Source organism: Daphnia magna, linkage group LG2, assembly GCF_020631705.1.
Source record: "Daphnia magna isolate NIES linkage group LG2, ASM2063170v1.1, whole genome shotgun sequence".
NCBI lineage: Eukaryota > Metazoa > Arthropoda > Branchiopoda > Diplostraca > Daphniidae > Daphnia > Daphnia magna.
The window spans coordinates 2,771,531-2,785,677 of record NC_059183.1 but is presented as its reverse complement, the minus strand read 5'-3'; the positions used below and the strand labels follow the sequence as shown (position 1 = coordinate 2,785,677).

General features: G+C 43.1%; 3 protein-coding genes across 3 annotated transcripts; all 3 read right to left on the bottom strand.

Moving 5' to 3' along the window:
- Nucleotides 1-7,683: 7,683 nt before the first annotated feature.
- LOC123469605 lies at nucleotides 7,684-9,243 on the bottom strand. The gene is made up of 4 exons (XM_045168659.1): nucleotides 9,004-9,243; nucleotides 8,847-8,940; nucleotides 7,987-8,770; nucleotides 7,684-7,898 (listed from the first exon to the last, which is right to left on the bottom strand). Exons 1-4 carry the CDS (start codon nucleotides 9,132-9,134, stop codon nucleotides 7,684-7,686), a joined length of 1,224 nt encoding a protein of 407 aa, XP_045024594.1. The 5' UTR covers nucleotides 9,135-9,243.
- Nucleotides 9,232-10,605, bottom strand: LOC123469604. Its single transcript, XM_045168658.1, has 4 exons — nucleotides 10,196-10,605; nucleotides 9,714-10,119; nucleotides 9,539-9,646; nucleotides 9,232-9,482 (listed from the first exon to the last, which is right to left on the bottom strand). The coding sequence occupies exons 2-4, from the start codon at nucleotides 9,952-9,954 to the stop codon at nucleotides 9,232-9,234; spliced, it is 600 nt and encodes a 199-aa protein (XP_045024593.1). The 5' UTR covers nucleotides 9,955-10,119; nucleotides 10,196-10,605.
- LOC116919365 lies at nucleotides 10,013-13,936 on the bottom strand. The gene is made up of 3 exons (XM_045168657.1): nucleotides 11,621-13,936; nucleotides 10,196-10,339; nucleotides 10,013-10,141 (listed from the first exon to the last, which is right to left on the bottom strand). Exons 1-3 carry the CDS (start codon nucleotides 13,934-13,936, stop codon nucleotides 10,013-10,015), a joined length of 2,589 nt encoding a protein of 862 aa, XP_045024592.1.
- Between the last annotated feature and the right edge of the window lie 211 nt (nucleotides 13,937-14,147).

The following is a 14,147-nucleotide window of genomic DNA, read 5'->3' as shown; positions in this document are numbered from 1 at the left end:
TCGTGTTTATCTGGCGGTAAGCATTCCTCAAAAAGTGAGAGCGAGGAAGCTAGGTTAGTTTCAATTTTTTTTATTTCATTACATACAAGAAAACGTTTCCCTCGATTTAAAGGTAATTTAGAACATGACAAACTTAGTTCCAGTGACTTTTTGAGATGTGATAACGAATCCAAGTATCGAAACATTTCGATGGGAGTCTCAGTTACTTCTTCTTTAAATCTTCTTAGGAGCATCCTGAAAAGTATTTAAATCTAATCAACAACTCTAATACCTGCGATTCAATACCTTTGTAAATTTAACTTAGGCAGGTTCTACCACTAGTTTATTTGAAACTGACTTCTGACACAAGAAAATGGCGTCTGCCTTTACACAGGGAAAAATTCTAACAACGGCTATTGCCGATATCGGCCACCAAGAGGGCTCTGCTTGGCAGCGCCCCTGGCGGCCTACACAAAGTTTACAATTATAACATAAATTATAAGTCAAAAACAATAGGCCGTCTGACGGGCCTTCCAAACTTGGATACTCTTTCTTCTTGTGGGTTTTGACAATCCGCAACATCCTCCCTGCCGGAATCGCCAGCGTCCTCGCGCGATTCCAAATTCTTCTTACGGAGCGGATTCTTCTTTCTTGTAGACGTAGTCTTCTCCACTGTGCCGATTCCGGTATCGTCGACAGGCGTGTCGATATCGGCTTGAACTTCTAATGGATAGACAGTCTGGATGCTCCTGGTGGTTTCCTTACCCGAACGTAGTCGTAAAACAACCGCTCGCACCTTGGCGTCGGTTCCAGGTATCACTCCTGTAACAATAGCTGTCGGCCACGAAACACGTTTGATGTTAGGTTCTTTTAGCAGGACGATTTCGCCAACACGCGGAATTCTGGTGCCCTTTCCCTTGCGACAGTGAAATCGCATAAGATCAGACAGGTATGACTCTTGCCACAGCCTCCACCATGTTAAGGCGTGTTCGCTCCTCTGCTTATCCAGCTCAATGAGGTCATCACGGCTCATCTTCGTTGAGTCGGGTGACTCTGATGTAGCTCCAGGTTGTCTTCCGGTCAGCAACTTTTGTGGAGACAAAACTTCGTAGGAATGTGCGTCGCCAGAAACATAAGTTAGGGACCGTGAATTCACGATAGCTTCAATTTCCACCAGTATGGTGTGAAGTTGGTCGAAACTAACCTTCATTTTCCCCAGCACCTTTCTTAGCGGTTCTTTAACGGAGCGGACCATCCTCTCCCAAAACCCACCCCACCATGGAGCTAGGCTAGGAGAAAACTTCCATTCTATACCCTTACTTGAGAGCCAGTTGGCTAGGGTAGGATCTTCCGTCACTAGTTTTGCGGCACAAGTAAACGTTGACGCGTTGTCACTGTAGATAATTTTACAATCTTCTCGGCGTGACATCATTCTTCTTAACGCGTACATAAAGGTTTGTGTTGTCAGATCAGTAACAAGCTCCAAATGCACAGCCCTTGTGACTGCACAAGTAAACAAGCACGCATGCACTTTCTTTTCACCAACACGAGTTTTCTCGATATCGTTCCCATCACTGTCCTTTTCAATAAGAATCATTTCTTCTAGCACATACATTGGGCCGAAGTAGTCGATCCCGATCACTTCAAATGGCTGCGCTTTCTTGGTTCGATCCAATGGCATTGCAGCAGTTTCTTCATTAAAGGGACGCGATTGAACTCGTTGGCACTTTACACACTTTTTTATGGCACTTTTAATCCGTTGGCGTGCACGAATGATCCAAAAACGATTTCGTAAGAACGTCAGAGTGTTTTGGACACCAGCATGCTTCCGTTTAACATGATGATAGTAAATCATCATGTCGACAATCCTGTCGTTTGATGGAAGAAGGATGGGTGGATCGATGAGCAGTTCTTTTAGGGCCGGGCCTATTCTTCCAGTCACTCGGATGAGTTGCTCCTTTGCATCCCAAATGGGCCTGAGTGTATCAATACCGTGAAGCAGTTTACCATGTGGTTTTCCCTTTCGTTTTCCCCAAGGACTCGTAGATTTCTGCAAATGCCCTTTTTTGAATGAGTTTTAAGATGAAGTTCTCGGCGACGGCGATTTCGTGAACAGAGAGACAGGAAACTTCCACTCCCCTGATCATTTCAGTTGCTTTGCCGGGCGACTCCTTCCTAAAAATCCTAAACATCCAGGCGATTGTACGTAAAACTCTCAGATAACTGCTTGCTCTTGATACGAGTACGTCAAACCAATCCGAAGTACTATTAGCTGCAAGGATTTGCAGTTTCTGCTTCAATTTTGCTTCGATCTCCATCAATTGCATTACTTCTGATGTCGGCATATCTTGTTGCGGCCATTCCGTCTTTTCCAGTTTCAGCCAGGAGGGACCTCCCCACCAGGAAGAAGCCGCAACTAACTTCTTTGCTGTCAAGCTTCTTGATGCGTGGTCTGCTGGGTTGTCTTTCCCCGGACAATGTTTCCAGTGATCTGGCTTAAACCTCTTCTGGATGGCTTCAACTCTGTTTCTGACGAACATCTTCCAACGGTTTGCTTCTCCGCGAATCCATCCAAGGGTTGCCATTGAGTCAGTCCATAAATGCACTTCCCAATTTACTTTGTCAACTGCGTTGACGATTCTTTCAGCTAGAACACTGCCGAGTTCGGCACTAAGTAACTCTAACCGTGGTAGAGATACCTCGTTCTTCGGGAGTGGTGCTGCTCTGGTTTTGCAGCAAATTAGCCGAATGAAATCTGGATGTCTTGATTTCACGTAAGCAACAGCTTCATACGCTTTGGTTGAAGCGTCACAAAAAACATGCAGTTCTTGCGTGTGTTTGCTAGGTGCCATAGAAATCATTCTTGGCACTTGAATCTTGTCAATGTATTTTAAATCTTCAACAATTGTCCTGAATCGGCTTTCCGTTTCTTCGGGCACCTTCTCGTCCCATCCAATCTTGAATTCCCACAATTCATGAAAAAGAAGCTTAAATTGGAGCGTTACAGGTCCAATTAATCCAAGTGGATCGAACAATTTTGTTGAAATTCGTTCAAAAGCTCGTTTAGTTAACACTTGAACTTTTGCTGCTGCGTCTACGATAACATCTGCCTTGAAATAAAAGCAATCCGTGCTAGTATTCCATCTAACTCCAAGCACTTTTTGTGGGTCTAAATTAAGACATGAGTGTGACTTGTCTGAGTCATTGGTTAGGCCTTGTTTTTGTAGATATCTACGCAGCTGTTGGTTGTTTGTTACCCATTTTCTTAAGTCCATGTTTGCGTCAGCAAAAAGTTTCAGCACGATTCCGATTACGGCCATTGCTTCTTCTATTGTAGATGCATTCGACAAGTAGTCATCTACATATAGGTGGCGTAGAATTTGTTTGCTGATTTCTGCTAAGTCACCTTCATAGGACTCCAAATGTTTCTTCAGGACGGTCCTGAGCACTGCCGGGCTGCATGTGAGTCCAAATGGAAGCCTGTTCCATTTATAAAGTTGCAGTGATCCTGGGACGTTTACATCCTCTAGAAAAAACCTTAACGCTTCCGCGTCTCTTCTTTAAGCAGTTTCACCATTAGAAACGCTTGTCTAATGTCAGCTGTCCAGGCAATGGGGTTGAGCCTAAACTGTAACATGATGTCAAAAATGTCTGGGTTCAGATTGGGTCCTTCTTCTAGGCAATCATTGGCGCTGAAACCCGTTTTCGGTTTTGCTGAACCATTGAAAACTGGCCTTACTCTACTGGTGGTTTTGTCTTTTCTGACAACCGGATGATGGGGCAGAACCGTGTAGATACCGTCGAATGACGTATCCGCCTTGGAAATGAACCTAAGTTCCTTTAATTTGCTGAACTCGGCTTCGTATGAAGTCTTCATCTCCTGGTCCCTGTCCAATCTTCTTATCAGTGCCTTTGCCTGACCTTCTGCCATGGCTTTATTCTTGCTGAGGTATTTTTTGTTCCCATTCCATGGGAGCGGTGCTACATAATGTCCATCATCATCTTGAGTGATGGACTCTGCATAGGTCTTCCACTGTTCTGAAAGTGGCACCTTTTCCAGTGGATCTAGACTCTCTAGTTTCCACCATCTGGCAAAATCAATTTCTTCTTTTTTCGGGTCAGTTTCTTCATGTAAATCTTTGGGTGTTCCTAGTTTAGCTTTTAAGAGAAAGCTGATAGCCGTTGTAGACGATAACGCCACCTTCTCATCTTGCCCTAGTAGTAGCCATCCCAATTTACTTTCTATCGCTCGAATACCTGTATTCGACACGATCTGTTTTGAGCCGAGAACCTTCCAGACTTGATTCGCTCCGATCAAGACGTCTATTTGGCAGGGTTCTGCTTTTCCGCTCAGTATTCTGTCGTCGGCTAGTTGGTATCCTTGTCTCCAAAGTTCGCTGACGAATTCTGTCTTACTTGACCCAGCAATTTTCCCGATTTCGGGTTGCTCTATTGCTTCAAGTTCAATATCTTCCGCCTGTGGGATTGTTCCGCGAAGTCGTAGCTTTCTTACGCTTCTTTCCTTTTCTGGATGGATGTGTCCCACTGCTTGCAGCTTCAGATTGATTTTTCCGACTTCTTGTAGCCCTAAAGTCTGTGCCAATTCACTTCTAACAAGGGTTGCATTCGATCCTTGATCGATATAGGCGATAGCTTTATGCCACCCGTTTGGGCCCTCCACTACCACTGTTGCCGTTTGGACGTATACGCCACCAAATAGGCGTGCTTCGATTGAGAGAGGAGCGCCATCTGCCACTTTTAACATTGGAGACGCTGCCACAGTTGCTGTCACCGATTTCGGTTTAACTGCCTTGTTGCAGATAGACGTGTGGTGACCCATTCCGCACTTGTAGCATTTTCTTGTACTCCAACACTCTCTCACCTGATGATTTTGTCCCAGGCACTTCCAACACCTTTTTTCTTTTTTGATTAGCTCCAGTTTCTTCTCTAGGGTGATATCACATTTAGCCGGTGAATGTTTATCATTGCAGAATAAACATCTTCTTTTGACCATAGGGTTCTGTTTCCTGTCTTTATATTCTGTAGCAGTGCCTGTGACTGCTAGTTCAGCTGCCGTTGGTGTGGTGGCAAATGTTACTTTTTGCGTTTTTTCGCTTGTTTCTGGTCTTGTCTTCTTCTTCTCTTGCTTCTCGGTTGAGTAAGCATACTCCCAATCTGCAGCTATTGAGTCGATGAAGGTAAAGAAATCTGCTAATGTCTTGTTGAACTGCCTGGTTTTGCCATGCCATCGAGATTTTAGTTCAATTGGCAGTTTTCTGGTCAAGATTTCCATAATTGCTTCATTCTGAGCTGTTTGTTGGTCTAAACTGCCGAGGTTTAAAGCATGGCCCATTGCCTTGTCATGTAGTTTCCGTAGTCCTTTAAAGTCTTCTTGATGTTCTACTCTTGGAAGTTCTGTGATGGCAATATAATGGTCTGCTTTTACCGATCTCGGCTTGTTGTATTTCCCAGTCAAAATATCTATTGCTTTGATATAATTGTTGTCTGTCAGATCCAAGTACGATATCGCACCAGCTGCGTCCTCCGTTAAATGCAACTTCAGTCTGCTGAATTTCTCGATGGGTCTCATTGACGGATTCTCGTGGATCAGTGTGCGAAAAATTGCCCACCAATCCTCCCATTTGCTAAGATCTCCATCAAACTTGGTGATTTCTATCCGTGGTAACAGATGTGTAATGCTCCACGGGGTTGAAGGTACTTGCAGTTGCATCGCATTCATCGGTGGAGTAATTGTGCTTGGAGGTGTATTGTTTCCACTTGGAGCTGCTACTTGAAGTATGGGGCTTGCTATACTTGTTGTTACTGCTGGTTTCTTTTTCTTCCAGTCGATGGTTATTTTGTGGAAACGGTCGACGAACTCTTCATGCTGCACCAGGTACTTCTGTTGAACTTCGGGGGCTTGTTCCAACATAGGGATGATTGTTTCGTAATTTCTGATTAGTCGTTTCATCCTGTCATCGGCCAGCTCAAACGAAGTTTCAGCTTCCTGCAGTCTGCTTTCATTAGCTGCAGTTTCATAATTCTTCAAGTCTTTATGAAGCTCTTTCTCCAAAACTTCTATGGTCACCGCCAACGTTGCTTGATTCAATCTCTTGGCAGCCATTTTTGTTGTGGAGTTCTACTGGTGATCTGAAAAAGTTGTCTAAATAACAATTATAGTGGGATATCCCAAGGCAATATTGTGTCTGAGAAAGCAACACAAAAACGAGTTTAAGAAGAAACAAAAGACTGTATTTTTGCGAAATCGCACACCTTTTTATTAACTTGAAACTAAATTCAACTTCTTGGGGATTTCCTTTTGCTACACCCTCTTTTTAGAATTCGGACTCCAACACCTGAAGAACGAATTCTTCCTCTTCCTCTCTCTTCACCGTTACCACTTGGCCTTCAGCATGGTCTTCAATTGCCACCTTGACGTTCTTCTTGTCTTTGTCTGGTACTCCTGCCCTCGCTGCAAAAATGTTGGAGACAAGGATGGTCCTTACTGGGCGTACCTGTGGTGGATGCTGTTCACGATATCGTGCTGGGCATAGGCTCCTTAGTGGTGGTGGTATCAGTCTCGGTGCCAGCGTTGGTGTTGGATGTACCAATGGCCCTAGTGGAAGTGGGATGTGAGGGTAAATTTGCTCCTCTTTTACCACAACTATTGGTTGCCGTTGGTCTTCTGGCTTCAATGATTCCAGATATCTGGCCTTGTCTGCGTTGACTTGAAGGTTGGTGACTGCTACAGCATCACTGGGAGGCAGATATCTGATGGCCACGCTGTAGAATCCAGTCTCATAGAAGGCCAACTTCTCATCAATATGAACCCCCGGTGGTAGAGGTTGATAAGGCCTGGTAGGTGTAGGATGCAGTGGGTGAGGTCGTTCCCCAAACTTTACTTGAGCATGGAACTCTCCTAACCTCCTAATTTTCCCCAGGTACTGTGGAACAGGGTTAGTAAAGAGATCTTAACTTATAACGTAGACTTAATATACTCTCATCTTCTGGTGCTCTTCGAAGGTGTATGGCCTTTGCCTAGGGAGCATTGCCTATAGAGTAGTGTGACAACTGCGATTCGACCAAATGGGAATGGTTAGTTAGGAAACAGAAAGGTCAAACAAACTTACACTATAACTTAATAGCGGGCTGAAAATTTCCCTAACACGTGATTCCTTACAACACGTGTTGAATCTCTCACTCAAAGTCTACACTTTTAAATTACGCCAATTACTTGGACGATATCGTCAGTCTCAAAAACGGTTCGAAGGACCATGAAAAGTATTTAAATCTAATTAACAACTCTAATACCTGCGATTCAATACCTTTGTAAATTTAACTTAGGCAGGTTCTACCACTAGTTTATTTGAAACTGACTTCTGACACAAGAAAATGGCGTCTGCCTTTACACAGGAAAAATTCTAACAACGGCTATTGCCGATATCGGCCACCAAGAGGGCTCTGCTTGGCAGCGCCCCTGGCGGCCTACACAAAGTTTACAATTATAACATAAATTATAAGTCAAAAACAATAGGCCGTCTGACGGGCCTTCCAAACTTGGATACTCTTTCTTCTTGTGGATTTTGACAATCCGCAACACATCCACAGGTCGATCAGGTGAAAATTGCCTCGACCAGAAACTAATTGAAACAAATCATGTATCACAAATAAAATATAATAGGATATTTTGGAGATGGTTTGTTACTAATCCGATCCTTCTGTTTGCCATGGGAAAATTCCTTCAGTGAAGTCAGTTGGTTCGACTTTCCGCCAGGATCTAATTTCAGCTTCAGCAACGTTAGGCTGCAATTTTGTTTGGCAATTTTCAATCATTTGATTAACAAGCAAGATATGCCCTTCGGCCCTTTTTTTAGCTTTGGTAATTCCTTTTCTTAATTTTGTTCTCTCTTTAGATGAAACTGTAAAGAAAAAGACACAAGCCTGTATCAGTTATTTAGTTTTACATAAGAATAAAACCAATGAACTAAAAATATAGTTTTAAATTACCGGCTACTGTTTCTATCCTATATTGCAACCTATGTATTTGAAGATAAAGTCCCTCTAAGTCTTCTTTTTCATATGCGAGAGGCCAGTTTGTCGAAGCAATTTTATCATGAGAATTTATTGCCTTAGTGCGAAGGTGTTCCAGTATCTTTGGCAGATCTTCTTCCACTAGCCCTCTTTCTCTCATCAAGGAATCAAATTTTTTTTCTAGACAGGCGACCTTCTTCCGAGCTTTTAGCAAACGCTTGACAAGAGTTTTCCCCATATTTTCTTCTTTTCGCCTGTTCCAATATCCGATTGCAGCGCTTAGATGATCCCTTCGGGAAGCATCACTCATATAACGGGTTGTGTTGGAATATCGCGACATTGTTGAAAAGACTTGTTCTTGTTCCTCCCCCGTGGTAGCAGCTGCATGGAGTTTCCAACTTCCACCCCATAACAATTGGCATGGCCATGAGTGAGTTTTTCCGTGCCATCGGGACAGGAAGCCAGTACAATTCTGCGTTACTTTTGCAAATCTTTCGAGTCCCTTTGTTTTGCCAATTTCTTCAGCAAAGGGGAAATATTTGCACACGACATCTTGACAAAAGAAGTCGCAAGAAATTTTGCTATTAAGAAAATGGACATGACGATATGTCTCCCCACGATCCATATTCGCCGCTCCTAGAATAACTCCGTGACGGCAAGAACCCATTAGAACTCCCGTTTGGTCCATGTTTTTCTTCCGATTGGATTCTAGACGGCCAGCGGTATATGCGGAATCTCCACAAGTATCTTTGCCTTTTCCCTATTGTTTAATACAATAAAATCAATATATGAAAAGATATATAAAAAAAAAAGATCGATTTGAGTAAATTCCTTACCCTGGGCTTAACAGAGTCAATCGATTCTACATGGCTCTTCACATCTTCATCAGAGTGAATAATATCACTATTAAAAAGAGAGCGAGATCTATCTCTAGAATATTAACGATGTTTCTTTAATTGTTGGCCCAGCCAATAATCTTTAAATCTGACTTACTTGATGTAAGATAAACGCCATCGATAAAGCTTAAAATTTCCATCAACGTGCAAAGCTTTGGGTTTCACACCGTATGCTTTACAAACCATAACTTGCCGGGACAAAATTTTCGTGTTAATTTGATGTTGCATATATTCGTACTCTCTCGAAGCTCGAGCAAAATGAACCCGGCTGATGACATCGAACTGAAAAATACAATATAGTTATCACTTAAAGAAACATAGATTTTCAGTCGTAACATACTCTTCCTCTTGTTTTTGATAATTCCTCTAAAATTGTTAGATATTTACGTTCTGAGGACCCCGGCAGCTGATCCTTGAGATGAGTCCAATGTTCCAGTACATCTGTGGAGAACAAATACGTTAAGGACGTCGGACATCCAGGCCAAAATCCAGACTGAAGATATACTTCAACACTTGCTTCTGCTATGCAAAGGCATTTCAAGCAGCAAAAAGAAGTGTTTGAGAGATCAAAGCGACCTGTAAAAATATAAGAGTTAGTCAGGTTGAGAACCAGCATATTATTCAATACATACCATCACGAGTGATAACAGCAATCGATTTTGAACCGGCCTGGCATTTCAGGCTCCCTTCTGCTCTACAATTGGAGCATTCAGTTGGTAGAAACAATGGCACATGAACATCTGAAAAATAAATGAATAAATTCATTATCAAAATTATTCAATAGATTAATTTAAGTGCATTGTATACATTTGTCAAAAATATTTCCACTGGGATCAAGGAACTGGGTTGGTTTTAATGGAAAAGATGAGTCCAGCTGCATACATTGACGGGTATTGAAGGGCCTTGTTCTGTGATGACTAAAATCACACTCAAAGCATAACACCTTTTTACATGATGCACAACGCACACAAATGGTGGTTTCCATGTGACACTGCTGACAGCGGGGTGTTACAGCTGGAGCTGCATGTACAATAATTGCTTGCATCATGTCTTCCCTCTTTGCATCCCATATATCATCAACATTCTTCTGGCGTTCCGACCACTTTTCATTGTTTTTTTTTCTTTTCCTCTTCTGCCTGACTTAGCAGAAGCTGCTTAGCAATTAAGTATTCCTCGCAAGCATTTTTCAGTCTCTCCTGTAGCACATCTTTCCCTATATGAATTGAATTATTAGCCTGGAATCAAAACAACATAGATAACTGAAGTAATTTGTAGATCTAAATACTTACGAAAAGTTCTGAGTGCCTCTCTTTCATCTGCAATTCTTGGGCTAATATCAAGATCAATGTTGTCTTGCGTTTCAATATCGCAAATGTTACTCTGGTTGCTGGTCCCTTCAACAGAAGTAAAAGACTTTTGCCTAGGTTTTCTGGCTACTTTTTCATTTTCAGGATTCAAATTTTTTATACTTAAGACACCATCATTTCTGTTTAGTAGACCAAAAGCCCTGCCTCGCAAGCCAGCTCCAGGTTGTTGAGCTCTTTTAAGTCTTTTCTGTAGATTTTTCCTGTCTAAAGTTGCTCTTTTTTTTCTTTCTTTTTCTATCTGCTTTTCTGTTTTCCAACTATTATTGATAGGCTTCACAACAGGAGAATCTTTTGGGAGCAATTTTGGGCCCATTTTCCAGCAGAGGATCAGACGACTGTTTGGAAGCTGTTAGCATTATTTTGTCTGTGGTGGTGGCGCCCAGAAGCTCCCTGTGAGAGCAAATCAGAATGGCTGAAAGGGTGGTCCGCGAACAGCCCGAACGGTCGAGTTAACTCGCGGAGACCATGTTGGTTTACACCTATTTCACGATCCGGGTTGACGCTTTTTTTTATTTGGATGGATGCCACGGCGCGTTCCAGATCCGTTAGGGAAGGAAGTTCTTTGATAAGAGAAGAAATTTGATTATTTGCGGAGATATTAACATTAATATTGGAAATGAACGGTTGAGCTGGCAAGAATTCCCCGTCGTCACAACCATCTTCTTTCAGTTGTAATTTTGTTGGCCATTTTTCTTCCGGCTGTCTTAGAAATGGCGGACCAGTTAGCCATTGATGGTGTTGATCGAAGGATGATGGAAGTATCCCTCGCGTGCAATAATCAGCTGGGTTTTTCTCACCCGGAACGAAGCGCCACTGGTCCGGTGACGACTTATCCAACAACTCGCTTATCCTGTTGGAGACGAATTCTGAATACCGACAATGGCTTGAATTAATCCATCTTAGAACAATTTCGGAATCTATCCAGAATATTGTATAGTCAACTTTGATTCGGAGTTCTGATTTCAGCGTGGTTGCTAGCCTTATGGCCAGTACTGCGGCTTGCAGCTCTAACCTTGGTATCGTCATTTTTTTTATTGATGCAATTCTTGCCTTTGCCATCAGAAAGCTGACGTCCGATTCATTACCGTTTGTGGTCCACATGTACGCGATAGCACCAAACGCAGACGCCGATGCGTCACTAAAAACATGAATCGTGGTCGAATTGGTACCTTTGTAATGAGATTTTGAGAAGATGCAGCGTGGAATTGTCAGCGTGTTCAATAACGGTAGTTCATCCGCCTATTTTCGCCATTTTTCTCTGGTAGTGGTGGATATTCTTTCATCCCATCCCATTACGCTGTCTTGGCCCACGTTGATTCTCCAGGTTTCTTGAAACAAGATTTTTACCTTCTTCGTGACTGGCAATAGGATTCCAAGGGGGTCAAAAATGCTGGACATGGCTGCAAGCATATCTCTTTTCGTGTTAACTGTTCTGACCATACGCGTTTTTATCTGGAGAGTGTCTAGTTGACAATTCCAAATCATGCCTAGCGTTCTTTCTATAGGAAGGTCATCTAGGTCGAGGTTTAAGCTTGGGTCTGACCACTCGCTGACAGGAATTGTTGACATTATTTCCTTTGATGACGAGATCCATTGATTTAATCTGAAGGCTCCTTGGGATAATGACGTAATGGCGTTTTTTGAGAACGCGATGGCTTGTTCGTTGGTGTCGAATGAATCGATTAAATTATCTGCATAAAAATTGTCTTTTAGTTTATCAGCAACATCTGGAAACTTGCCGCGATTGTTTTCAACTGCATATTTCAGGGCGAAAAGGCATGAAGTGGGTGACGAGACCGCACCAAAAACCTGTACTGTCATCTGGAACGTTGTAGGTGGATGCCGGCAACCAGGATCGCGCCATACGAAACGAAGGAACGATTGATCTCGTGGGTTTACTTTTACTTGATGATACATGCTAGCGATGTCAACGGAGATGGCGACGGGCCGTTGCCGGAATCTAAGCAGTACTCCCACTAAACTTGATAATAATACAGGACCTCGTAATAAGACGCCATTTAAACATACACCTTCGTATTTCGCGGAGCCATAAAAAACAACCCTCAATTTTTCGGGTTTGTTGGGGTTTACAACGAAATGATGTGGCAGGTACCATACCTTTCCCTCCGGTTTGTCTTTTTCGTCGTACGTTACTTTCGTTGCGTACCCGTCGGGTAAATAACTCTTGATGATTTTGACGTATTTTTCGGCGTAGCTTGGATTGCGTAAGAGACGCTGTTCCACAGAGAACAGACGTTTAAGCGCCGCTGTCCTATTATTTGGCAGCCGGGTGTCAGGTTTTTTGAAAAGTATATCGACTTGGTACCGGTAGCCCAAATTGGTGATTGATGACTCCAATATCTTGAGGGCTCTGGCATCTTCTTCAGGTATTACCTTTCCCACATCAGGATTAGTTCCAAACGATTCCGTGGACCAAAATTGTTGAACTGTATCGGCGAGGGACACATCAACTTCCTGTGATGTACCAAAATGAATACTTCGCCAACGGCTGGGTCCTTGTAAAAGGCAAGATGACACTTTGCCTACAACAATCCATCCGAATGGAGTCAACACGGCACGAGGGCCTTCAAATCCATCGGTGGGTTTTTGACTTCCCAGCTGTACGTGTGCTACGTCAATATCCATTCCGATCAGTATTTCAACTAACGAAGAATTTGTTACAGGAAGCTCGAGGTTTTCCAGGTGTGGCCAGCGATGCTTGATGTTTGGCCAGTCAATGTTCCGTCTTGACAGCTTAATTTCGGGAACTGTATAGGCCTTGTCCACCTCCATTTTTACCGTGGTGTCGAGCGACTTAATCGAGAACGACACTACTCTTGTATCCATTTCTTCTGACCTTCTAAACGTACCAAATCGCACATTCGCTGTTTTTCCTGATAAACCAAGTTTATCTGCAAGATGATTAGTGATAATAGTAGCTTCACTTCCGGGGTCAAGCAAGGCAAAAGTGAGATATTCCTTTTCTTTACTCTTTGCTACCATTGGAACAATTGCTAATAATACTGCTTTCGATGCTGACGATAGACATGAGCCGACAAAGATAGTAGATTTATTCATACCTTGTGCTCCGAAGGTTCCCTTTGCGACCAGCTCAGCTCCATCAATCAATGTATGATGCCGCTTTCCACATCCTTCTACTGAACAGGTAATGTTCTTCTTGCACGAACGGGAAAAATGGTCGCGTCCTAGGCAGCGAAAGCAATGACCAAACTTGGCACAGTCCTTGGCTCGGTCGGTTGGCGTTTTTGAACGGAATTTGAGATACGCTTCAAGCCTGTGTCCTGGATCGGCGCGGCATATTTGGCATACATTTTCTTTCCGTACCTCTTCCATATTTGTGTACAACATGGTTGGACCGTTGTACTGATTCTGGCGTGGTTGAGCAAACGATGATTTGTTGTTTTGGATAAGGAAATTAGTACCTCTTGATTCCTCTGCTCCAATGACTCCGTCTATCCACTTATCATAGTCTGCTAAGGTTGCGGTTTTTGGTCGCAGTGAATATGCTGTCCTTCCCCATTCTCGTTGCAGATCGAGTGGCAGTTTGGTTTCTAGCTGCAAAACTACTGTTGAGTGGGTAATCTCTTGTTGAAAGTTCAAGCTCTGGGCGCTTGTTACCGCATCTCTCACCATCGCAGCCATTTAAAAAAGGGCTTGATAATCTCCGCTCTTGATTGGCAGCATTGCGGCTAAATGTTGAACGTGAGCCTGCATTACAACTTCAGCACTGCCATATCTCCTTTCTAATTCCACAAGAGCAAGGTCGTAAGTTGAAGGCGGAACAAAAAGGTGCGCTACTCTTCTTCGGATGTCTGGATTCAAATTGTCTCGTAGGCTGAGGAGTTTGTATGCG

Bases quoted from the DNA above. Each gene is read 5' to 3' on its own strand.
- LOC123469605 (XM_045168659.1), bottom strand. From the start codon at position 9,134: ATGCAACATCAAATTAACACGAAAATTTTGTCCCGGCAAGTTATGGTT. The intron at 8,771-8,846 runs GTAAGGAATTTA...ATTAAACAATAG, and splicing joins TTGACTCTGTTAAGCCCAGG to GGAAAAGGCAAAGATACTTG. The intron at 7,899-7,986 runs GTAATTTAAAAC...TTTTCTTTACAG, and splicing joins TAGGATAGAAACAGTAGCCG to TTTCATCTAAAGAGAGAACA.
- LOC123469604 (XM_045168658.1), bottom strand. From the start codon at position 9,954: ATGATGCAAGCAATTATTGTACATGCAGCTCCAGCTGTAACACCCCGC. The intron at 9,647-9,713 runs GTATACAATGCA...TTTATTTTTCAG, and splicing joins TGGAAATATTTTTGACAAAT to ATGTTCATGTGCCATTGTTT. The intron at 9,483-9,538 runs GTATGTATTGAA...ATATTTTTACAG, and splicing joins TGCTGTTATCACTCGTGATG to GTCGCTTTGATCTCTCAAAC.
- LOC116919365 (XM_045168657.1), bottom strand. From the start codon at position 13,936: ATGGCTGCGATGGTGAGAGATGCGGTAACAAGCGCCCAGAGCTTGAAC. The intron at 10,340-11,620 runs GTAAAAATCTTG...ATGAAAAAGTAG, and splicing joins TATTGCCAGTCACGAAGAAG to CCAGAAAACCTAGGCAAAAG. The intron at 10,142-10,195 runs GTAAGTATTTAG...TTTTGATTCCAG, and splicing joins AGAGGCACTCAGAACTTTTC to GCTAATAATTCAATTCATAT.